This window comes from Tyto alba, unplaced genomic scaffold (assembly GCF_018691265.1).
Source record: "Tyto alba isolate M040663 unplaced genomic scaffold, T.alba_DEE_v4.0 Super-Scaffold_7, whole genome shotgun sequence".
NCBI classification, from domain to species: domain Eukaryota; kingdom Metazoa; phylum Chordata; class Aves; order Strigiformes; family Tytonidae; genus Tyto; species Tyto alba.
In genome coordinates this window covers 30,949,660-30,974,919 of record NW_024881328.1, presented here as the reverse complement: position 1 = coordinate 30,974,919, position 25,260 = coordinate 30,949,660, and the positions used below count along the sequence as shown (strand labels likewise).

At 40.2% G+C, this 25,260-nt stretch overlaps 3 protein-coding genes across 17 annotated transcripts in view; 2 read left to right on the top strand and 1 right to left on the bottom strand.

Annotated features, from left to right (window-relative positions):
- FAM126B (family with sequence similarity 126 member B) overlaps positions 1-9,083 on the bottom strand; it is a 55,947-nt gene extending 46,864 nt beyond the window's left edge. For 2 of the 8 annotated variants that reach the window (XR_006164532.1, XM_042783986.1), the window contains exons 1-2: positions 8,944-9,081; positions 8,395-8,438 (exon numbers count right to left, since the gene is read on the bottom strand). The gene's annotated coding sequence lies outside the window, so the exon portion shown is untranslated. The other 6 variants (XM_042783989.1, XM_042783990.1, XM_042783987.1 and 3 more) reach the window with 5 other exon arrangements.
- A 28-nt stretch (positions 9,084-9,111) lies between these two features.
- On the top strand, positions 9,112-13,857 carry NDUFB3 (NADH:ubiquinone oxidoreductase subunit B3). Of its 4 annotated transcripts, none has more exons than XM_042784013.1 (3): positions 9,112-9,400; positions 10,871-11,012; positions 13,599-13,857. In XM_042784013.1, the coding sequence occupies exons 2-3, from the start codon at positions 10,873-10,875 to the stop codon at positions 13,753-13,755; spliced, it is 297 nt and encodes a 98-aa protein (XP_042639947.1). In that variant the 5' UTR covers positions 9,112-9,400; positions 10,871-10,872; the 3' UTR covers positions 13,756-13,857. The 4 variants fall into 4 exon arrangements, with proteins under 4 accessions (XP_042639947.1, XP_042639946.1, XP_032866728.1 ...); XM_042784012.1 differs by having other exon boundaries at positions 9,113-9,376; XM_033010837.2 differs by lacking the exon at positions 9,112-9,400 and adding an exon at positions 9,530-9,779.
- A 125-nt stretch (positions 13,858-13,982) lies between these two features.
- CFLAR (CASP8 and FADD like apoptosis regulator) overlaps positions 13,983-25,260 on the top strand; it is a 28,390-nt gene continuing 17,112 nt past the window's right edge. For 2 of the 5 annotated variants that reach the window (XR_006164538.1, XM_033010834.2), the window contains exons 1-3: positions 13,983-18,760; positions 21,630-21,742; positions 24,663-25,094. Coding sequence is in view for 4 of the 5 variants with exons in the window: in XM_033010834.2 (XP_032866725.2) it covers positions 24,799-25,094 (296 nt within the window). In the remaining variant the exon portion in view is untranslated. The other 3 variants (XM_033010835.2, XM_042783998.1, XM_042783999.1) reach the window with 3 other exon arrangements.

The window sequence follows — 25,260 nt, the reverse complement described above, 5'->3', positions numbered from 1 at the left end:
ATTTAAATTTACAGAGACAAGCTACCTTAACCTATTTCTAAACCCATATCTGCTACACTTATGCCCACATATCTCCAAAATCGTGTGTAGGATATTTAGGAAGGTTGATTGAATAACTACTATGAGTTTTTCCAGATTTTTTTCTAAATCAAGTTTTCTACCTTGTGGCCCTATTCCAAATCAGAACAGAGGCAGGCAAGCAGAGTGGCTGCTCTCCTGCCTCTCCTAAAGTTCAAGATGTTCTCAAACCTAAGAGACAGAAAGGACAAAGTAGAAAATAAAATGAGGAGATGGAAAGAAGAAACTGACACCGGACCTCTCAGAAATAACCAACCTGTTCAAATAAAAAGGAAATAAATGAAGCAGGAAGGAAAAAAGCAAGCAAATGTTACACATATTTCACCTAATTATGTTTCAACCCAGTATCTTCTCAGATGAATGGCCATGAAAAATAAGATCGTTCTTTTAAACGTTCTCATTGTCTTTACAGATAGACATAGAATAATTTCCCCAGCCCAGATATAAGTCAAGGCAGAAGAGGGGAGGAAGACCCTAAATACAGTTACATTTTAAAGTTCATAAACTATTGAGCATAGGGAATGGAAATAGAAAAAAAAAAAAAAAAAAATCACAGAAGTACCAACATGGCCCTGTGTCAGCAAACTACAGTCATGCAGCCTGCACCAATGTCCATGTCATACATTTTGCTTAAATAGAATTCAGAGGCACAGTAATGTATAACTATTTAAAGAGCTCATGATCCATACATAATGCAGACACCAATACAGATGACCTAACCAGTTGAGTCTTCTGAAGAATCACAGTAGTAAAATAAAAACATAGTAAGAATATCTGAATTATGGAGATTACACACAAGACCACTTAGCATTTCTGGACTGAAAAATTCATTGTTAGTCAAACACCTCTGTAACTTAAAATGATAAATGAGATGTCATTAACTACTCTGTCCTATACAAAAAAACCCACGGAATATGCAGGAGGAGGGAATTCCAGGAAGAGTTTTTTAACACATTTGAACTGCTCCAACCATCTCCATCAGGTCCTCTGCTGAACACTGTTATGCAGCCAGGGAACTTAGCATTTTCCAAGTAATGATATTCAGTACGGAGAGAAAAATAAATAAATAAATACTTGACCACTATGCAATAATTATTCACGTGACATTTCACTTCACTGCCCTACCGGGAACTCCTTCCAAATGTCTCTCGATCTCTATTTTCATGCAAAAGGAAGCTAATAAATTGTAACCATAAAATCCATATTGCTCTACAGAATCACGCCAGAAGGTCAAGATGGCAGATATGAAATAGGCAATGGGCAGCATGGGCAAGCTGGACTGTCTGCAGAGGAACAGAAAGCAATCAAAGAAAGACTGGAAATGTGACTTGCCAATGATAGTACTGCCTCTTACAAATCATCTGAATAGTGATTACTGATAAAATATCTATTGAACTAGATAACCATAAACAATTTTTATTCTCATCAACATTTTCAAATTGAATCCATAGCATGAGAAACACAGGATTTCAGAGGAAAAGGGTATCTCGTGGTGACAAAGTAATGCTGCTGTGAAGTTCAGCCTAATCTTTCATCAGGGTACAAGATCCAAATTACTATACAGTGGCATTAAATTCAAAGGTGCAGATTAGTTTAAAAGTAGGTACATGGTTTATTAGACAACTATGTTCCATGACCACATAATTTATTACTCTTAAAACACTATAAATGAACATAAATGTCACACAACAAACATCTGTAACACACCATTTCTATCTTATTTGGCTTTAAGGAAAGCAGAATATAAAAAAAGCCCAAATTTATTATATTTCACAGAAAAATGTAAAACTAACAAAAGAATGACTTATGGCGACACAGCACTTTTCCTTACAATACAAAACTTTTACTATTATTGATAACCTGCAGCATGTGTTGGAACTGTTTGCAGATTGTATATTATTTTACCCAGCCCCTGATCAAGGTTTATATATTCTCTTCTCTGTGGTATTGCTGGCAATAGAGAATTTTGTGTTACAGTAGGGATCTACTAGATAATTATATTGTATTTCATTAGAAGTGCCCCTCTACATCTTGACCTTTTCTTTCAAGTTCAAAACTGAAGTCAGAATTCTTTCAGAAAAGGAGACCACCTGAGTCACTCCATAAATCTGTCCCGTGACTAAAGTTAAAAAAAAAAAGACATTTAAAATTATTTTTCTTGTTATTAGAAGCATGAATCATCCAAGCAAAGGTGCAGAGAGAAAAATTCAACCAGCTTGCCTTTTTATCTACAGCTAGTTATACAAGCATAAACTCAGAGTACTTTCTCACTCACAGAAAAACTTTGCACCTATTTGGACACATATTGAAACATAAGAAATTCCACTTAAACATAAGAAAAAACTTCTTTAGCATGAGGGTGTTTAAACACTGGAACAAGTTACCCAGAGTGGTCATGGAGTCTCTGTCTTCGGAGATACTCAAAATCCAACCGGACAATGTCCTGAGAAACCTGCCCTATAGCTGGCCCCGCTTTGAGCAAAGGGATTGAACTACATGACCATGAGAGGTCCCTTTCAACCTCAACCATCCTGCAATTCCTTTTTTTAAAAAATCTCTTTTGCCAAAGAAGACAAAAAAAAGGATTAAAGAAAAAAAAAAATTACATTCACGTAATACCTGAGAACTGCAAATCTTTCTTGAAGTCATCATCTCTATTTTATAGTCACCACTACAGTATATATGACATGTGTGAAGAATGTGCACAAATTCGGTTAATGTTTCCTTGAACACAACTCTGTATGAAATTTTATCTGCTACAAGCAAATAACTGCAAAGTAAACACTGTCAAAAACAGTGTTAAATAAGTCAAGAATTACTTCTCAGAACTATTATACTTGGAAATGAAAATAACTGACTGAAGTAGCAAGTCAAACTGTACTACTGATGACTGTCTCAGATCAATTTCCCCTGAAAAGTGTCACGGGACTTCTTAAATGATCATTCCTATGTCACAGATGTCCTTCACCAGGAGTCAGCTGGAGAAGCCTCCAGCTTCACTTCAGGATAGTAGTTCTTATATTAATATAAGGGAACAAGCATAAAGAAAACTAATAGAATCTAAAACTCTTTTCCTGCCCAGACAAGTGTTTCAGTGAACACATTACCCTGATCTCTAAAGATTCTAAACTCATATCAAACTGACTGGGAATGAGCTAAACAATTCTGCCCTTCCTCATGTGATACTCCCTGTTTTCTGCATGAAGTTCTCAGATAACAGGTTCAAAACAGAACAGGGGAATGACTTACTCATATAACATATGAAGTATGGTGCTTATTGCCAGAAAACATGGTAGATGCAAAAGCCATACATGGGCTCAGAAGTTTTCAAAAATTAACTATACACATGGAATAAAAATCCATACAAAACATCTTCCCCACTGAGAGACGAGGAGTGCTGACCTGAGGAGTAACCCTATGTGCTTGCCTAGAAAAGAGTGTAAGAATAAAGCACCTGCTGTCAAATACTGCTTAGCTGTGTGAGACAAGCAGGACTTGAAACAATGGTCCTGTTGCATAGCAGGATCCCAGAGCTTCAGGCTTCAGAAAGGAAGAGCAGATTAACCCAGCGCAGCTGTTACTGGGAAGAATGGTCTTTGGGTTACTTTAACAAAAAAAAAAAAAAAAAAAAAAAAAAAAAAAAGATGCAAATAAACTAAGACTATTGCTCTAGCACATCACTTCTCAAAAAGAGAGGTGAAAAAGTGGTTTGAGATAATGACACTATCCATAAAATATTTAGCGCTCTAATACTGCCTGAGAAGATAATTTGCTTCCCCACCTTTTATAACCTTTTTTTAAAAACATCCAAAGAAACCAAGGTGGACTAAAAAAAGATCTTTTCCATCATTATTGTAATTAAAACAGTATCGACCATTTTATTCAAATGACAAAAGGCTTCCTATGAGTTCTAAATGACTACTAATACAAAGTCAGCAGAAGTAACATGTAGTTTCGGGAAAAAAGATGCAGTATTTAAGTAGTTCAAATATGTACTGAGATACAACACAATCCCATAACCCTTTTCTGTCATCTCAGAACTGAAAATACTTTAAGTCACTGTCAGTCACACAGCTCTCTACTCCAGAAATCAATCATGAAGAGCATACCACTAAATACAGTTCAATGCTAGAGAAAATGCTATATGCACAGGCAGAAAAGAGCAGTACCCACAATGTATCTCACAATCTGTTAATCCAGAACGCATATGAACACAAATTTCTGGAAACATGGGCTTCTGAAAGCTATTCAAGAAAAGTCTGTTTGCTGGTCTTGGCTAGGATAGAGTTAATTTTCTTCACAGTAGCTAGTATGGGGCTATGTTTTGGATCTGTGCTGGAAACAGCTTTGAAAACCCAGGGATGTTTTAGCTACGGCTGAGCAGGGTTTACACAGAGCCAAGGCCTCTTCTGCTTCTCAGCCCACCCCACCAGCATGTGGGCTGGGGGTGCACTAGGATTTGGGAAGGGACACAGCTGGGACATCTGACCCCAACTGACCAAAGGGATAGCCCATACCATATGATGTCATGCTCATTAAACAAATCTGAGGGAAGAAGGAGGGAACATTCCAAGCCATGGCATTTGTCTTCCCAAGTAACCATTACGTGTGATGGAGCCCTGCTTTCCCGGAGATGGCTGAACACAGGAGGTGGTGAATCAATTCCTTGGCTTGCTTTGCTTGCACACGCAGCTTTGCCTTTACCTAATAAACTATCTCAACCTGTGATCTTTCTCACTTTTACCTTTGCAATTCTCTTCCCCATCCCACTGCGGGGGGACTGAGCAAGGGGCTGTGTGGTACTCAGCTGCCAGCTCAAGTTAAACCATGACAGTCCTTTCTGGCACCCAGCATGGGGCTCAAAGGGTTTAAGATAACAACAGATTTGATTGCAATGTGCTAGATTGACTTTATAGCTGTTATTGTTGTTTAGCTATTAATTGGCAGGCTCCTGTGCTTACCATGGGACTTGCTTGCCTTACTGCACATTAGAGTCTAGTGCTCGTTAGTGGCTAGTTTTTGTTTTTGCTGCTCGCTGTACTGCTGATCATCTTACTCTGCTGTGCCTGGGAACATTTTGATAACAATAATGGCGATGCGACTGGGCTGGCAGATGGCCAGGGCATCACTGCCGCTTCTGTGATGCTGCACTGCACAGGCTGGAACTCCAGTGTAAACTCAAGTCAAAGGGATTGCAACCTGTGGATAAGTCCATGCAGGAGCAGGACACCCTGAAGCATGACTATGGATGAGTCCACGCCAGAGGAAGTATATCTTAAAGCATCTGTGGCTATGTCTGTGCCACAGCAGGTATACCTCTAAAAGGATTGTGGCCCAAGACTAAGTCCATGCTGTTGAAAGTAGACCCTGAAGCATCTGTGGCTATGGATAAGTCCATGCTGCAGCAGGTACACCTTGAAGCATCAGTGGCTGTGCATGAGATCATGCTGGAGTGTGTGGCCATGGATAAGCCCATAACAGAGCAGGTACACCCCTGGAGGGACTGCAGCCATGGGTAGGGCCATGTTGGAATAGGCTGACTTCTGAAGGGACTGTGGCTGTGGGTAAGGCCACGCTGAAGCAGGTATATCTCTGAAGGCACTGTGGCCCATTGAGAAGGCCAGTCTGGAACAAGTGTATCTCAAAGTGACTGTGGCTAAGTGTATGCTGCAGCAGGTATATCCCAAGAGAGACTGTGGCTCATAAATAAGGCTCCACTTGGAGCAGGTACACCCCTAAGGGACTGCAGTCTGTGGATAAATCCAAGCTGGAGCAGGGTCAAGGGGAAGAGTTCATTCAGTGTTAAACCCAGTGGTCTGGTCAAAAGGGACCAGAGGTGGAGACTGTAATGGAAATACCTTTAAATTGTTGCAGCCCAGGATTTGAGTTGCATGTTATGGGAATTACTATAGCAGGAACCTCTTGTTGCTAGCCATGCTAGGAGCAAGGGGTGGAGTTCATTGCAATGTTAAACCCTGTAAGCTGGCCCAAAGGGACCAGGGGTGGAGAATGTAATGAAAATACCTTTAAACTGCTGTAACCTGGGATTTGAATTGCATGTTATAGGAATTACAGTAGCAGGAACCACCCGAACCAGTGGAAGACAAGTCTTACAAGAAGCAGTGCAAGCGCAGCAGTGACCTGACCTGGCTTTGGTATCCAATAACTTCATGCAACACACCACCTCTTATGTCCTGAGTGACCACCATAACAGATGGAGCCCAAGGTCATGGACTAAATGAACCCAATGGACATTTTATGGGCATTTTATATGGGTGGTCTATAGACTAAGAGAAACCTGCCTACCAATGTGAAGTGGTAAATGAATTACTTGTTTTGCCTTGCTTCCACACATGGCTTTTGCTTTATCTATTAAACTGTCTTTATCTCAACCCATGAGTTTCCTCACTCTTACCCTTCCGATTCTCTTCCCCATCCCAGTGGCAGGGGGAAGTGAGTGAGAGCTTGTGTGGTACTTAGTTGCCAGCTGGGATTAAACCACGACACCCTGCCACCTTCCTCTAACCTAGAAACATATGCAGGAATCCCAGCAAATCGTAACTAGCATGGATGGATAATTGCTAACATAACTGTATCTTAGAACACTTAATCTTTTCAGTAATTATCACCACCATGAGTAGTACCAAAAAAAATGCAACTAAATAAACCACAAAAAGTAGTGATTATTTGTACATGGAGTCCCAATGACATTCCCTTCATAAAGGACATCCAGCATTTTTACACAAGAAAATTTCTTTTCTTTGTTAATTCTTTGTGCATACCATTTACTTCTTCAGACTGACACTGTAATTATACAGAAGTTTACTTCTCAAAACCAGGTTGTAGCAAGACTGTAAGACCCCTTGAAATTATGCAGACTCACTTATTTGGTGAAGATAGAGCTTCAAAAAGCTTCCTATATTTCCAAAACATCATATCCCTCATATTTGTAGTCTTATTTTTAAAAGAGTATGGTCCACGCTGAAAGAAAAGGAAAATTAGGAAGCAAAACATTAAGCAACGTCATGGTAGAGAAAATCTATCAACTGCACACAGATTTTCCCATCAAGAGCTTTCATGTACTTGGATGGAGGTAAACAGTTACCCAAAACCTTGTTAAACCTTGAAAGTGATATTGTATTTGAAGACAAAAAGAGTACACTCCTCTGCTACAACTCTATTCGACTGCAATAGGTCACACAAAGTCAATATCCTGTGATTAGAACTGAACATTCATGTCGACAGACTCAATGATACCAATAAAGTATGGCTTCATTCATAAACAATCAAGTCATGCTTCCAAGCACCATGAAGAAAACAAAACAAAATAAAGCAAAAAAAAAAAAAAAAAGGCCTACATAAAACAAGGACTTTATATTTTTCCTTCAAAAAATAAAACCAAGGTATAGGGCATCTAACATGTCTATGGGCCACTGAATAAATCTTTTTGAGGAAAATACCAACATTCCTCAGCAACATCTGACTTTGAACACATACCCAATAACTTTCAGCCACAGTAAGAAACGATACTTTGCAGGTATCTGACAGAATTTCATTCTCTGTAAGATGGAGGTTTAGGCATCTCACAAATAAAGAGCTGTCCTGCTATTCAACCCCACACACACTACAGAAAAACAAATGTGTCTTCTCTCACCCTGACACTGCATCCGCAGAGAAGAGACTGCTCTGAATCTTGCAGACTTTACCTCACAGTGAAAAACATTCAATGCTGAAACCAGACAGAGGCAGTCTGGATTAAACAGATGGCACTCTATTTAGAACAGTTTCGCTGTTAATAACATGATAATGGCATTCCTCCTGGAACTCTTCTCATGCGCTCCCAATATCCCTCTAAAAAAACCTTGAAATGCAGAAGCAGCTTTACATAAGGATATTAAAAAAAAAAAAAAAAAAATACAACACTACAGTCTGTTCTAAAATTTTGCCAGCTTTATGCTATAAAACAGTATTTTTTCTCATTCTTTTAAGAGCATCAGAAATTAGTGTAACAGGATATGCATTCTGTTATAAAGAAAAAGCATTATTCATCTACAATTGAGGAATAATTGAAGCCTTTATAAGTCACTGAATAATTAACTTTTACCAGTTGCTTTTTGGACAAGGGGGATTATGTACTCAACCTTGAGGAACATAAAAAATAGTTTAATTACCCAGATACTAACTCAATCAACACTTTGCCATTCCATAGCCATGACATGCAAAACGCCGAGCTCATCAGAGGCAGGTACTCAGTGGAACCAAGCAACCATCTCGCTCCAGAAGTGGCCACCAAGATAATTCTGAACTTTCCCTTACCGTTCAGCGCAGTTCCAGGATTTCAGGATGTCTCCCCACTTCTCCTATGGAAACACACAGAGACGTTCTTTTAAGACACGTCCACTGAAACCGAAAGTCCGCTTCTGGTGCTCGCCGGGCTCGCGAGCACCTCCGACTTCCCCCCGCAACTTCTTGCCCCGATGGGGCGAGCCCCGAGAGTGGGGGAGGAGAAGGGGACGACGGGCACTGCCCCGGGGCTTACCTAACCGCCGGGCGCGGGGATGCTCCCCGCCGCCCGCCCTGGGAGCCACCGCCTGCGGGGAGAGGGAGCGGGGAGCGGAGGCCAAGCGCGGCGCCCCGCGGTGGTTATGGCGGGAGGGGGGGAACGACGGCTCGCGCCCCCGCACGCGCAGACCCTGCGGGCTTCCGTCCCTACTCGCGCACCCGGTAACGACCGGCGGGCGACGGCCGAGCAGCGAAGGGAGGGGAGAGGGAGATGCTTGCTGCCGTCCCGGTCCCGGCGCTGGCCCAGGCCCCACCGCCACCCAACGGCTCCAGTACCGACTACTATTACCGCCGCCCCCTCACCCTCTTCTCCTCCGCTGCCACCTCCAGCCACTGCCAACCCCGCAACTCAACAACGCGCCCACCCATTGGGCCGCTCCCGCCCCCAACAAGCGCTGCATCGATTGGTCACTTTCTCCTCCGTGTCTTCCTCCTCCTCCTCCTCTTCCCCACCCCTGCCCCTACCCCCTCCCCCACCCCCTCCAGCGACTCCGCCAGGGTCGGCGGCGCCGCTCTGTGTGCGGGACCTGCCTCATTAAACCTCGACGGGAACGCTCCGAGCAGCCGAGGGCTGGGCAGCGGCGTTGCTGCCTTCACCAAGACAGGGAGAGGGACTGGACTGGAAGCTATCCGGAACCCTTGTGGCTGGCTGCGCTTCCTGCAGCGAACGGTCCTCGTGCCAACTTCCGCTTCCGGGTGGCGGCTGAGTTCTGAAGGAGGGTCACGGAGCGGGCAGGTACCGAGGGCCCATCGGTGTGAGGTGCGAGGGGCGGGTCCAGGCGCCTTTTAGGACCTGCCTGCGCTGCTGCTTACCCCGGGAGTGTCTGTGCGTGGGGTGGGGAGGGGGGTGGGATGGGATGGCGGCGATGTTTGCTACTGCTACTGCTGCTGCTCCTGCTCCGGGCTCTGCCCCCGCCGAACCGGCGCGGCCTCACGCAGCCGTGTCGTCCGGGCCCGCGGGCCTCGGCGCTGCCGCTGCGCCGGCCCTCCCTTCTTTCCCCGTCTCAGGGTGCCCCTTTGGCGCTGCTTTGGCCGGGTTTGCTGGCAGAGAGTGCCCGGTGGTGCTGCAGCGCAGCCCGGTGGCCGCGGTGTATGAGCGCTAGAGTGCGTGTGCGCATAAACCCCTTTCGTGTAGAAAGGTAAGTATCGGTAGGAGAGAGGTCTTGGGATTTTATAGCGAGGGTGTAGACTGCCATTTAATTTCGCGGGGCGGAGCGGCTTTTCAGGTAATGACAGCATTAGACCTCTTCTTTATGTTTCCTTCTCCAAGAGAGTTCTCATTGCTTGTCTCCCCAGCTTAGGGTCTTCAATAGTTACCGGCTTCAGAGCTGCGTTCTTGGCACCGTTGCATTCCAGTCAATTCTCCTAAAAATTAAGGACATTAAATCTGTGCTTTGCTATCAGGTATATGTTAAAATAGGAAATCCTGGCTCAAAGAAGTCTATTTGTGAAAAGGTCTATTTGAGACTTTAAAGCCAATGTTATTTTCTTCCAGTCCTTCATGATCTCACTGAAAATGTTAACCTTTCCATCTGCCTTGATCACTGTTTTTAATGAGAAACTTAATTTCTTCATAGTTCCCTCAAAGATGTATCCAAATAAAGCATTTATTTCCTAGCCTTGTGAAATGACTAGTAAAGTGCGTTGCCTTGTCCATTCATCTATCCTGTACTAGTTTATTGGCAGAGTTATGTTTGACTGAATTGGAGGCAAGTTAAAGGGAGCTGAGGAGCCAAGTCTTTGTTTTTCTCATGGTTTTCTTCATAGCTTGGTGATCACAGCTCTGACATGACTAAATTAGAAATTTCCAAACTGAACTTTGAGCTTTTTGATGTACTCTGGAAGGCCTGCAAGTTGGTGGAATCTGGTGTTGCTAAAGTGCATTTCTAGATATTGGAAATGTTAGTTTTCCTGACACTGTTTTCTGGCACAGAAAATTTACATAGCTGCTTCATGAATGTAACTATGGTGGTGACTTGCTACACAGTAACACTGAAGTATGCACAGTTTGCCTTATTGTGATTAATCACCAGCTTCTGAAAAGCAGCATAAAATCTCTCAGCCTTTTGTTCTACAGTGTTCTGTGTACAGTGCTTCATGTGCAGTGCTGTGAGCTTTGGAATACTTAACAATCTCCTTGTTTTTCCTGTACGTGGTATTGTTCTTTGCAAGTGTGTGAAAATAAGCCGATACTCTCTCAGAAATAAAAAACTTGTATCTTTTCTTGCAGGTATGGGGCATGGAAATGAACATGGTCATGGCCATGGCAAGGTGGAGCTCCCTGACTACAGGCAATGGAAGATAGAGGGTACGCCACTAGAGAAGGTCCAGGAAAGGCTAGCTAAACGGGGTCTTAGGGATCCGTGGGCTCGGTAAGTGCAAAACCCTTAAAAATAGTCTTGATATGTCATCTCATAGAATCAACTGGACCTCGTCATTGCAGATTATTATTTCTTTAGTAAAAACAGCGAAAACGCAGCTAGAATATTTCAGTTAAGTCTTTATTTACTTTTCTGCGTGGAGGTCACGCTTTCCATCACCTTGACTAGTCTCCACATTTTGCAAGGCACTCTTGCACTTTGTGATGTTTCATGACGATACAGATCAGGCACAATGACCAATACCTCATTCACCAAGACACATAAGTAACATTAGGTCATGCACACATGAGTAAGCCTATCCCTTCTCAGCAAAGAGACTGCGTGGTGAGATCTTGCTGAAGTTGATGGAACTTACATTAATATTCTGGGTAGGAATAGCATTCTTCATACACAGCAGGAGGCCTTTATTTGAAAAGAATAAATATACTAGTATACAATATGTAATTTTATTCAACTGTGCATTTCATTTTGCTAAACAGAGAATGACAAAATGGAAGATAAGGTTAATGACATAACGGAAAATCAGATTTTTACCTCTTAAGTTGTCCCACTCTACAATGAATACCTCCTCTTTTTTAGCTAGGGCAATTCTGGATCATTTGTACAGCTGTTAAAACAGGGCTTAACATACTTCTCCCACATCATAAATTAGGTAACATTTTGCTCAAATTATCTTTAATCTTGGGGAATAAAAATGCTAAATGTCTTATGTTGTAAGGAAAAAGCTGCATGAGCAACCTATTCCAGGAGCCTTCATAGAAAAGGCTTTACTTCACATCAGTGCAAGAAAAATCTAAGAGCAAATAGGTAATTTGTTAACAAGTTGGTTACATGCTATAAGCTCTGCAGGGGCTTGGGGTTGACAGCACTTTTTTCCTTCCTTTGGAACAGTTTAAGGCTGGAAGCCTAGAATAAAACATACTTTTGGTGGTAAGAATAATTTGAGATATGAGTCCTTAGGATTACTGGTTACCAGTGACCTTTCCAGGCCCGTGTCACATTTATGTTTACTCTGTTTCTGTGGAGTGGCAAGCAGTGTTTGCTTTTTTTTTCCTTTGCTTCAGACAAAATTGTTTTCAGCAAGCAATAGGCTTATTCCCATTAAAAAAATGGACACAGTTTAACACCATAAATTGTGTAAATTATCCTGACTTTCAGTGCATACACTTCCAAGTTCCGGAAGTGCTGCAAACCAGCAAACTGGAAAAGAGCTTGTGTAGTATTTGTTGATCCTCTTAGAAAAAAAAAAATAATGACTCTCTGGTAAAAAGGTGATTGAGCCAATTATGTGAGGAGTTGAAATAAGGAACAAAGTCAAACTCTCAAAGCATGAAATGATTCCTCCTGAACTTCTCAAATTTTCTGTAAGGTAGTATTTCGGTTCCATAGAACATGTACCATATCAATCTTCCTTAACAAAGGAGAAATTATAGTATGAAGTTACTTGTTTAAGTAACCTCAAAGAAGAAGATTGCATTATTAATATCTTGCACTAGAAGTCTTGGAAAAGTAACCCTCTCTAGGGCTTTCCTCTTTGGTATATTAAGTTCCTTTTAACATGGGATCAGCTTTCCACCTTTGTAGCAAATGCACACTAATGTCCATATTCAATATAGAATAAGCTGTGTGAACGATGCCATATTTGGAAACCTCAGTCTTTTTCAGTTAGTACTCTATACTAGCATTTAGAAGATACTCTTCCATGACAATATGCCTTCATCCAGAGTCACAGAAACAATCTGCACAAGGAAATTATCTACGAACATAAATACTTGACCCCTTATTTAAAAAAAATGTATCTTCTTCTGAAGTGATGGTTCTGATATTATTGCTTGTTTCTGTGCAAATATTTTTTTCTTAAGGACTTTGGGTCCTTCGAAGAGACAAACTGTCCGTCTCTATAGTTTACACTGGTAATCTACACATAAATACTGGTACTCAGTTATAGCAGTGACATACATTTCAATAACAATGTAAATTAAAAACAGTAAGGCAAAACAGCATGAGGTTTGTAAATATTCGATAGCTTTTTAAGTAAACACAATCTTTTCAGCTGCTTTTTTTTTTTTTTATCAGTTTTAGTAGGCTTTTATAACCCTAATATAGTTAAGTGTCATATTATAAAACAGAAAGTGCTTCCACACTGGGATGACTTTTCTATGACTGGAAAAAACTTTCCCTTTTAAGATTTAACTATGCTAGATACTGTCTAGCAGAGTGACTAGCCTTTGTAGTTAGTCCATCCCATGCACGTCCTAGTAGGTTCTGATTTTGTTTCAGAATAAAACCAGAAGACAACAAATAGGTAAGTTTGAGGACATGATTCTGTTATTAGAATTATGTTGTTTGCTGGTGTTACTTGTATCTCAAATTATATGCATAAAGGGTTACAGTTAATATAATGAACTTTACGTGTGGCAACTCCTGTTACTTAAATGATAGAAATGTTACAGTCTCAATGTATATCTAATTGGAAGTTATTTCACCTTTTTTTCCAAACAAAGATATTCCTGTTAATGTTTATTACAGTGGCTCCACTGGTCTTGTTTTTTTCTTTTGGTTTATTTTTTCTTCTAGTAATGAAGCCTGGAGATATATGGGTGGCTTTGCAAAACCCACCACCATAACAGAAGTCTTTACCAGGGGACTCAAGTGGGGATTTGTAGCTTTCGTCATAGCCCTTGGAATTGAATATACGCTGTTTCCTCCAAAGAAGAATGGAGGCCACCACTGAAGATCAAAAATGACAACTTAGTTACTAATTACTAAGCTGAAAAATACGTAAGCCTGCTGTTCACTCTGTACTTATGCATATTAAAGTCTATCACAGGCAGAACCATATTTCTTTTATTTTATTATACTTTTGTGGAACGATCAAAACACATAGCCAGAGTGATTTACCGGATGTCAATTTGGGGAAAAAAACCACAACATACATATGCTCTTGGGTTTGCTGTACCATCCTATAAAGATCAGGAGAAACTATCAGCACAGCTCTTTCAAGCCCTGCCAACATTCTATTAAATGAAAATGAGAAAGTGTGTCGCTTTTAAAAGAAAAATTGTACTGTATTAATTACAGGTTTAATAACAATTATTTGCTAGTAAGTGCTAATGAATGACTTGTCATTTCTTGAAAGTATAATTTGTTACTATTCACGCTTATGCCTCTAAATAAAAAGAACTATTGCCTTAAGGCTCTAAATACCCAGAACTGCCTCAAAGTATATGAAAATAACAAAGCTTATGCTTAATCCTACTGAAGAGTTAATTTGGCAGACACAATGCACGAAAATAACCTAGTGTGTAACATCAAGAAATTAAAAATTACATTGCTGCCACATTTACTAAGTAGAATGCTTCACTAGGCGATAACTGTACCTTATCCTAATATGACTTCCAATGTACTTGAGTGTAATATGAAAAAGAAAAAAAAATGAATTGCTGTTTTTCTTTGTTCTGGTCTATTAAGTTGTAAATTTGTAGTAGTACTGATTTATTTATCTTTACACCTAGTCTCTTAATAATTTGTTTTAAATTTACTATTTTTTCCTTAAATTAATTAACAGCTTCTGGAGTGCTTTAAGAATGCCTGGAGTGAGGACTGCAGTAGAAAAGGGCCTGTTGGCAGTGTACGTCCTCTGCAGCATTAGGCATTAGAACTGGCTGAATATCCTATTGCAAATTCTGTTATACCGTTAGTAGCATAAACTAAGGAGGATATACTACCTCATTTTTCAGTCCAAACAGCAGGATATCTGTGTCACTAAACAGAAAAACAAAATTAGACAAGTGAGAAACTGTAAATGCCACTAGACAATTACATAGTATACTTCCACGGTGAAGAAACTGGAAAGTTTAAATAATGGTGCCACAAATTGCAGGTTTACAGAAGACTTGAAGGTCCTCCCAAAACACAGTTAAAATACATGGGTTTTTTAATACACGTATTTGCACACAACCTTTCTGAGTGAGGTTGTAACAGAGCTTTATTTTATAGAGCCAATGACCATCCGTTACTGTGGGAGTGCAGCTGTACTGTTTGCTAGAGTTTTGTCACCTCTGTATGACATTACTCAAGGCACTGTTCATAGGGCAAACATTTATTTTACTAAACTTTTCTTGCCTAATTCTTTCTCAAGCATCCCTACCCAGTTGAGCCATTCGATGAAAAACAAATGAAGAACCTACTGTATAAGGTCTGTTGCACAAAATATTTCTGTGTTGTGCCATAGGTAGCTTCACCCAGAATATACATTTTCAAAGACTGGTATTCAGTGCTTGTTTTCTATCTGGGTCCAAGACTAAAGTTCTTAAGATAACTGCATTTTAGATGGTGGTTCAGAAAAACAATTAACAGAGCTAGCATTACACACACTATCGGTGAACCTTGCATTGAAGATACGTGCTTCTCATTTAGGCTGCTCTTTTTGTTTTCATATTCTTATGTATGTATGCTTTTCGTTGGGTTTTTTTTGTTTGTTCTACATCAAATGTTTCAGAGTCTGAGGTAAAGTTACTGCAAGTTCCTGTAGAATTAGTCTTTTCAAATGTTATAAGCCTGCCACTTCACTGATACAGCAGACAGTTGTTAAAAATCAAGAGCTTTATTTACAGTAGCTGAAGAGATATTAATACATTATTTCATTTTCAAGCACTAGCTGGTGAACACAGATTTAAGTTACTGTAATCATATTTTCAGCATACATAACCTTTGTATGTTGTTTAGTTTACTCAGACAAAAAGATGTCATATACATACAAATGGAGGCCGGCTGCTATATAAACTAATGTGTTCCTCGATATTTTTTTTAAAACAGATCATTTTGTTTGTTAGGACTTTATTGTATATGAACAAAGTTAAAACAATCAAAATCTTTATTTCTTCTAATCTCAGCCACAGTTTCCAGAAAACTTACATGCAAGCAAGTAATCTCAATTGAATTTAATCTACACAGATGCTCTACTTTAAAGATTTAAAAATTGAATTAATGCATAAATGTTGTCTTATATAGGAAAGATCGTAAGAATAAGCCTTGCTAACATTCTACATAAGCAAATATATTGAGCATATTAAATGTTAGACTAGACTAGTTTAGATAAAACTCACTAATTTATAAATTAAGGTAGTATCATTCTATGGTTTAATAGCCAGATGGCAGCTGCTGCCCTAAACCTTCATTTATGATGAACGTATCTGCCAATATTGTGGAATATTAAAATGTCTCATTGTTATTATACATAAAATACTCGTAAAGATTTTTATTTCACGGGTATTATGATGCTAATCCTGCCTGGGGATGGAGTATTTCCTGTGTATTAAAATAACGGTATCAAATCTGTTTTCACTGTAACTGTAGCAATGGCTGTCTTACATTAAAGCAGCCTTTCTACCAGGACAGGTATTTTACAGTGCAAAGAACAGGGTCACAAACAGGAGTGGCATCTGCAGGGGAGGAACACACATGATTGTAATACCACAGTCAGGAAGCTCTTTCTGTATCTTAAATTCTGAAAAGTAGAACTCATGATGCTCCATTTTCTGAAATGCAGGTGGAAAGCCTGTCTCCATCAGTAGTCACCTAGAAAGATACTTGTGATACATCTATTGTTTTTGCTAATGCTGCCTATACTTACATCATTAGCATAATCTTGCAAATTTGTATGTTACAGAGAAGTTAAAGCTCCTAACTAATTCCAATACAACAGTGACTAAGTTAATAGTATTTTAGGAGGCATAAATTCTTAAGGACTTTTACATAACTAGGAGAAACTACAAAATTAAATAGATCAAACCTGTTATGAAAGCGTATCAAGAGAAGTATTGTCCCAGGGCAGAGATTTATATCCAAAACCCTCTAAATTGAAACATACAGGACCATGTCTCCTCAATCACACCTAATCTTACTGGTATTCTCTACGTTCTACAGTTATATTGATTTACAGTTCCAGTTTACATGAGAACCTATCAATGAAGACAGTGTAGTATTTCAACTTAGAAATGGAAAGAATGAAAAAAAACCTTGCATACAGCTCACATACTGCCTATAAAAGTGTGGAAACTGTTTAATAAGCATATAAAAAATAGGTAAATTAAGGAAAAAGTGGATTAAGTAAACAAAATAGTATATTGGTCACTTAAGTAATGGCTGTGTTAAATCAGTAAATCATTCTTTCAACCATTTTTGGAAAAAAAAGTAAATTCTTTCATAAACCTGCCATACCATCTCCTTAAACCTCTTCTATGAGCCTGTATAAGTCCTCACGTTTCTATGCAATAAAACAAAGGAGAAAGTGCGCATATTGATTCAAAACAGGTAGCTGGTTTCCTTCTGGATCAGCACAGATCCAATGCTACATCTTAGTAGCAGGAATACTGCGATACTCTTGAATGACTGATATTAAAGTGAGTGCCTGACGTACAACTTCAGTAAGAACCCAGGTATTTTTTCAGAACACAGAGCAGTCGCTTGGTACCCAACCAAATTCTAATGTGGGCGTTTACTTTCTGCCTCGTTTCTCCTGCAGTTCTAAAGACAGCGTGACCCTCTGCACAACAGCATGCTATCCCACAGTACTGTGCTTCTACTGCTGTATTTTTAGCAACACCAAAAAATGACTCACTGTTTCATAAATGCTTTGAAATCCATTGAGCTGGGAGTTACGTGTGTCTAACTTCACCACATATGGAGATGGTTTTTGTCTATTTCAGCATATAAAAGCAGCCCAGAATTTTAGATTTTAGGCCTTTTAAGGGCACAGCTCCAGCTACACTACCAGCATCTCACAGTGAGTAATTTCATAGAAATTCTAGTTTATACCAAGTGAATCATGACACCCAGTTTACAAAGGCAAGGCATGACTTAAGATAACAATGGGAAGCATACAACTTTCACACACCTGTACATTACCCTCGCTATGAACAAACTCAAAATATGAACCAAGGGCCTACTTCGGTATAAACGCCCACCAAAACACATGCCCACATCTACCCCAAGCCTTTAACAGATCACTAAAAAACGGCCAGTTACTAGTGATTAGGTACCGGAACCAATAAAAAGCTGTTTTTTTTTTCTGTCCTCATACCAGCAGCAGTATAAAAAGCATAGTCCCATAAACGTCTATACACATACTGAACTCAGGATCACCCCACTGACAAGCCCCTCTCCTCACAGCGATACCGGCACCCCAGCCACTCGGAAGCCATTTTGTGCGTAACCCACACTCAAAGGCGCCGGCGGAAGGTGGCGCAAGCGAGGGGACGTTTTTCCGGCACAGCCCCACCGCCATCTTCTGGGATTTGGGCGGGTTTGTTTGTGCTGCTCTGAGTTTCATTTCCTGAGGTAAACTATAAAGGAAAACGAAAATTCTTCCCTCGCCTCGCCCCAAAACACCTAACGGTCGGACTCACGATAAAATCGGAAGGGTTAGTTAATGTGGCCCGGCAGATGTTTAATGGTGGCAAGGCGGCTAAAGTCTGTTCCCGAGTCCCTCAGTGAGGAGGGATCTCCACCTTGAACAGCGCTGCTGTCTACTCACAGAGGCGGCTCGGGTCTCTGCAATAGCCATAAGCACAAACGAAAAACGCTCTGCGGGTCTTACTGATGTGAGAGAAAGAGAAGTGAATTCGAAACCACGCCCGGTGCGGAGGAGGCGGTTGGTAGGCCGGTAGCGCCCCACCCTGCTCCCGGTGCAGGACCTGGCCCCGCTGCTGTAGATGAGACCACCCCAGCGCGTTCGGGTGCGTTATCCTTTTCCCTCTTCCTTTCCCCCCACCTTTCTTCTCATCCTACGCCTTCAGTGTAGGCGCCGCAACACCCTGTGCTCTGGGATCGGGTCCTCTTCCCTGTCTGTGCTCTGTCCTCCGCGGAGGGCGGGCTGAGCCGGGTGCGGAGTGCCGGAGTGTCCGGCGCAAGGGGGGCCCCAGAGAGACGTTGCTCGTGAGGAGAAGCAAAACTCGACGCCGGTCATCCGCCTGAAACTTTTTTTATCTTGCAAAGCGGAATTTTCTCTTGCTTCATTTTCCATGTGTGATTTAAAATGACTTAGTTAGAAAGTTGCGTGGAAATCTGCGTAAACTCCCCACGGTAAAACCAGTTTTAGTTTGGTTTTGGTTTGTTGTTGGTCTTGTTTTTTGTTCTTTGATTTTTTTTTTTTTTTTTTTTTTTTAAGGAGGACTGGCGTGTTAAACTAGTGCATCTCTAAATGGAAATCAGCGTGGTCACCACTAGTTTACACTGAGAACAAACAGCCTAATAGAGTAATGAGAAATGTGACAGTTATTGCAGTATTTTCCTGTTTTCCCTAAGTATCGTGTACAAAATCTCTTTTATAGGGAAATGCAAAAGTTGTGAAGCGTGCCTCAAACGATTCAACAATGAAAAATACCAGACGATACAGGCTCAAAATGCAGTTACCTTTGTGTGGTTTCACCACCTCTGCCTCTTCAAACAAAGCACAGCGGAGGAAGCACAAAGTGCAACTAGTGCCTCCAGTAGCAAACTAACTTCCTACTCTCTCCCTGAAGTGTAGGGGCTTCCACGTGAGCTCATCTTGTGACACAAAGATAATTTTCCAAATCAGAACTACACCCACTGATGTTATATCCTGTTTTTGCTGCTGCGGAGATGGTTATGAAATGTTAAAGAAACAAATTCTGTCAGAAAATACTTCAGTTGTAGACCATGTTTAGAGCGCAGAATGTTTCCCTGCTTCTCTTGAAAGACCTTCTCTCTTAATATGAAGCCTGATATGTTGATTTCTCATTGTTAATACAAGACACTTCTCTTTGCCTTGATAATCACATTGGTATTTGTATGTTGTACAGCATTGGTGTTGCAGTCATAGGAACAAGGGTTTCATGCTTGGTATTAAAACAGCAAAGAATAAAATTGCTTGAGCCTTGTACGCACATACCAGCCTCCACTTGTTAATGCCATCAGGGAGTTACTGGAGCCTTGTGTGCCTTTATGTGCAAAGTTTTAGCATGTTATTTCCTGCTTCTTGGGGGGTGTGGGGAAAGGGAAGGAATTCTATCCCTGAAGTTGGTTGTATTCTATATAGGCTGGGGGCAGTGTGAAATAGTTCAAAAATAGGAGTCTAATAACTTTTATTAGCTTCATAGAAGTTTGAATATACAGATGTTTTTCTGCCTGTTTCAATGTGGAATAGAAATTATTTATGGTCTGAGGAGTAAAAATGCTTGCTAATATTCTTGGGTATTTATCTTAAATTTCTTACTGTGAACCTTGTTTATAGTACAATACCCAGAGTCAAGAGTCAGTACAGACTTAAACAAATAAGCCTATGACAAAGGTGGTTTCCTGTGCAGTATGTGAAAAATTCATCAGGTTTAAAATCTTTGCTCAGGCAAGTCTAAAGGTTAACTAAACCCAGAAACCTGTATTTAAGTGCACTTTGGTACTATCTCGTTGATCTCTCATACCTCTTTTTGGGACAAGAGGACAGATGAGTCACCCAAGAATCAGTGATTTTCTTACCAGACTAAGAATATTTCCCAGAAGAGCCCTTCCCCTGTGAAAAATGGGTGATAGTGAACTAAAATAGCCACTTACAGAAAACTTGCCTCACCAGTTATTGTCTCTTGTTGTGCCAGGGGTTTTCCCGGTTCACTGTGTACAGAAGAGATTTTGTTGTTATACCATGTGTAGGCCTGCCCCTTTCACTCACTCTGCCCCTAATGTTACTGATGTGATCTTGCAGTATGCTTTTAGCTGGTGGTGGTGGTGGTTGTGTTAGAATTCAGCTATATGAAATTATTCTGGATTTCTTATAAAACAGGAATGTAAACGAGAATGTGTAGCGCTAAGTTTATTTTTTCAACCGTCTTCCTGCTCCATAGGCTTTGCATTGAAATCTTTACTCAATACATGAATGGAAGAAGAAAGTCTTGAGTGTTTTCTTGCAGCTATATTGGCAAATTACACATGCAGATGAACACAAACTTGGGGCAGCTTTATCTCTGAAGAGTATGAACTTCTTTCTTTCCTTTTGAGAAGTTAAGCTGGTTTTCCTCTCCATAAAGAATTTACGTTCAAATACTCTTCTCCTTGTAGGGCCCAGGTAATCTAAATTGAAAGGCAGGCTGGTGGATTTTACATTGTCATTGCTTTTCTCTTTAATTGTTGCAGCTGTGATAACTGTATCTGTGACATTTGCAAAAATGGTCATATCAGATGGAAGGATGAAGCACGATACCCTTCACATTTCATGGTGAAGTGGGTCTGGCTCAAATGTATACAGGTGGAATGTATCGGGCTTGCCTCGGTAGGGTGACACCTGCTATCAAAATACGGTGGCATGGGTTTTGGGTGCAAAGTTACAAACTGCTTTAGTTTATACTAAACATTTATGTTGCTCTTATTCATTCCCCACTCAGAACCTTGGGGAAATGAATGTTATTGACAGATCATTATATGTGTGCAGTTGGTTTTCCTTTTATTTGGAGCATCATTCCTGGTTCACTGGACCAGTGGAATCATGCAGAAGAATGCATGATCTGAGGTCATTTTTCCTTGTTTTTTTTTCCCCTACTAAAATTGGAAAGTAGTCCCCAGCAGTAATTTGTGATGTTGATTTTTGTCCAACAGAAAACAAGCTGAAGATACTGGATGGAAACCAGTGTGTGCTGGATCTGGATCAGTGATTTGGAAATGGTCAAATGCCATTGTTCCCATGTTCTTGTGGACAGACTTGCATACAGGTAAGAGAGTTTCTGCACTGGAAGTATTGATCAGCATTTTTTTATGAGCATGTGATTTATTTTATATAAAGGAAGTCCACAAAATAAGTAATTCATATGTGTTTTTTAAAGGCAGATTATTTTTAAGATAACATATAAATAGCAATTTTGCATGTCTGAAATTTTAATTCAGAAATTCCTCCCTACCACACATACACATACCTCTTTTTTTTTTTTTTAACTAGTTTTAAAAGATTAGATAGAAATCAACTAGAATGGTGTTGGGTTTGGTTTTTTTTTCTTTAAAAAAGTTTATCTGATGTTTCTGAAAATGGCCAAAAGTTTTTAAATTCCTGTCTCCCTTTAGAATGAGTCATAAATATGGCTTCCTCAAGCTCTTTTGAAAGTCCCAGCTGTATGTACCTGGGAGATGCTTTCATATGAGAGTGTGTTTTGTGCCTCCCCCTTTTTGACTGCATTATGTCATGAAAACAGTTTTTGTCTTTCTGTAGAATTCCAACAAATGTTTGATGCTAGATTGAAAATAAGAACTGTACTTGTCAAGTACAATAAATACCCGTTTCCTCTGATAGTAAACTGTATAAAAAACCATTCCAGTGCATTATCAGAGGCCTGAAAATTTTCCCACCCTGCCCTTCCACCCCAGCTATACAAGTGATAGCATTGCATGTCCATGTGTAAAATAGAACAGGTTCAAAAATACAAATATTTTGTCTACGCAGTTTGGTTTTATTGGAAACAAAACTTTTCAGCTTGCTATATTCAAAATACTGTGGTCCTGGGTAGTTGAAAAAGGCAGCTTCTACTGGTGTTTCATTTCTGTTTGAGGGTTTTTGCTGTTTGCACTGTTTACATTAAATGTTGTTGCACTTCTTAGCGCCAACAGTGCATTTATTTCTCTGAACTTCCGAAATGGTGTGATGTGATGAGGGAAAACACTGTGTGCCTGTCTCTTTTTGGTTCTGAGGAACAGAACTGTATCAGAGAGGATAGGTTTTGCTTTTTTCTGGTTGTGTGCTGTAGCAGGAGTACTGTAATTGTGAGTTTTCTCCAGGTACTTGGCACAGTCTGTGGAGAACGCACATGGGAAGCTGCAGTGGGCTAAGCTGGGTATCTACAGCCTTGTTACTGTCAGCTGCAGTTGAATGCACTGACTGTGCTTCTGAAAATGAGCCCAAGTGGCCTCAGTGCTGTTTTGAGGACTTTGTTAGGTCTCATTTACACTGTGGTCTGGAAGTGCAGGAATACATGCTGAGTAATGCTTGGGTCTTCAAATATGGTGGGTTTATGTTATTTTACAGCTTGCCTGCTGCCTTTCCTTACCTCCCCCTTCTGTTTTCCTTCTGAAGGTGGGACCTTGAAGTCATAGCAGCTACTTGTGTTGTAATCCCCTAGGGATTCAGAAGTGCTATCAGCAAGATTAACAGTGCCTGTATTTTAAAAAAATAAAGATGACTTCCTATTGTGACTATCAGCAACAGTGTTGGAGGACAAACCCGCTGCAGTCCTTGACACCTTAGAAAATATGGCTCACTGGGATAGATGTAGATAAAGGAGGCTTCCCTATGAACTTGAATTTGATACACTCTTATAGTGGGTAATGGAACCCAATCCATACGTTTAATCAATCCAACTCTTAGTCCCTTTCAGAGAAAAGTCAGGTGGATGTATAAAGTTATTTTTCATTTTAACAGTGTTGGAACAGAAGGAAAAAAAAAGCTTTTGTATGAGTTTATCTCATCTCCTTAATGCATGGGCAAAATACATGACATGGTTGATTGTAAAAATGTTGAAAATGTTATCCAGATGCTAGAATCTTTCAGTGTGTTAGGTTTTGAAGTTGAATTGGCTTTTGCTTTTCAGAACAGTTTGAACAAAACTATGTGGTATAGTGACTGAATTCCTTGTAAAGGGCTAAAATTTGTTTTCCTGTTGCTCATTTCACCCTTCTCTATGTCAGTAATGGGGATAAGAGAAGGTTAGATAGAATTTCCATAGTTGGTGGCAGCGGAAGTTGAGCAGAGCACCCTACTTATTTTGTTAATCACAAGGGCAGGTTTTTTTCCTAGGTTTGAATTTTTAATTCAGTTTCCAGTATGGTGAAAGACAAATGCCACATGAAGAAAAAGGTGATCTATGGCTTACCTATACCTTCAGAGTTAACCAATTTGTGTACTTCAGGTTGGAATTTTTTCTTTGAGTTGTTCTTTGATCGTTTTGAGCATGGAGGGGGTGTGTGTGTAATCCTTAAAACCCGAGTAACTCATTCAGATTGGAGTTGCTTTAAATGATGCTAATAAGTAAGAAAATCCACACATTCCTGCATTTATAGATAATTAATGTTGCAAAATATGACATATTATATTGTGAATATTTCCTTTATTTTTACTTAATTTAAGGCAAAGTGCATGGCTGATAGCAATGGGTTTATATGTGGGGTTTTTTAAATTCTTTTGTCTATAGTGTGTAGTTACACTACTTCTTAGCTCCCAAAAATCTTCCTGAAAAATGCCTTGAGACTTTCAGGGGAGAAAAGGTGGTGGTGAGCAGACGGGTGGAAGGTTGCTGGGAAAAGGCCAGAGCTTTAGACTTAAATTTCTGTGGAACTTAACTCTTATTTCCAGAAACACTTGAAATATCACTCATCAGCAAGCTGATGACTTTTGTTTCACTTCCTATGGACTTTACAGACTTGTATTAAGGTAATTTTACTTTGAAAAGAACCTCCATTTTTTTCTGATTAGTATGACCTACCAAGTACTTTTTGTTCCGTAATGAACAGCTGGGAGAACCCCTTGTGAACAGGAGCTCTGTGTAGACTATGTTGGTGTTTCAGTTGCAAGTGAAATACATCAGATAGGAGAGTTAACTGTGAACTTGTGCAACAGATCACTGATTTAATATCCTTTATTTCCCACAGAACTGCTTATGTAAAAATGCATCTAGTTAAGAATGAACAGCAGAGGACTGCTGTGGTAGACATGGACTTCATGTCATGTTGGCTTCCTGTTTAAAAAACAGTAGGCTGGCAATTTTAAAGTGACAGCAACAAAGTGATGACCAGGTGCCAAGTTCCAGCTGCTCTTATTCACCAGATTGAACAAGAGTTGGATAAAGAAGAAGAAGAGATGATGGTTTTCCTGTGCCGAGACCTTGCTCCTGACTTGGCCACTGCTGACATTAGAGAGCTCTTGGTGGCTTTGAATGAGAGGGAGAAACTGTCTTTTCTTGGCTTGTCTGAGCTGTTGTACAGAGTTAAGAGGTTTGACTTGCTGAGGAGGATCTTGAAGACTGAGAAAACAACAGTGGAAGCTAACCTTGCCAGGAGTCTCAGACTTGTCCCTGATTACAGGTAACATGTTTACTTCAGATTTGGTTGTTTTTTTGAGGGGGGGGGGGTGTTTTTAGTTTTTGTTTCTTTTTTAAATAGATCTTGAAGGTAAAAGAAAAGCAGAAAAGGGCATCACATGTAGAGTGATAGTGAAAAGAATGTCAAGTTTAGTCCCTAAAATAAGCCT

Coding starts and splice junctions, on each gene's coding strand:
- NDUFB3 (XM_042784013.1), top strand. CDS start 10,873: ATGGGGCATGGAAATGAACATGGTCATGGCCATGGCAAGGTGGAGCTC. Junction 11,013..13,598: donor CTTAGGGATCCGTGGGCTCG/GTAAGTGCAAAA, acceptor TTTTTCTTCTAG/TAATGAAGCCTGGAGATATA.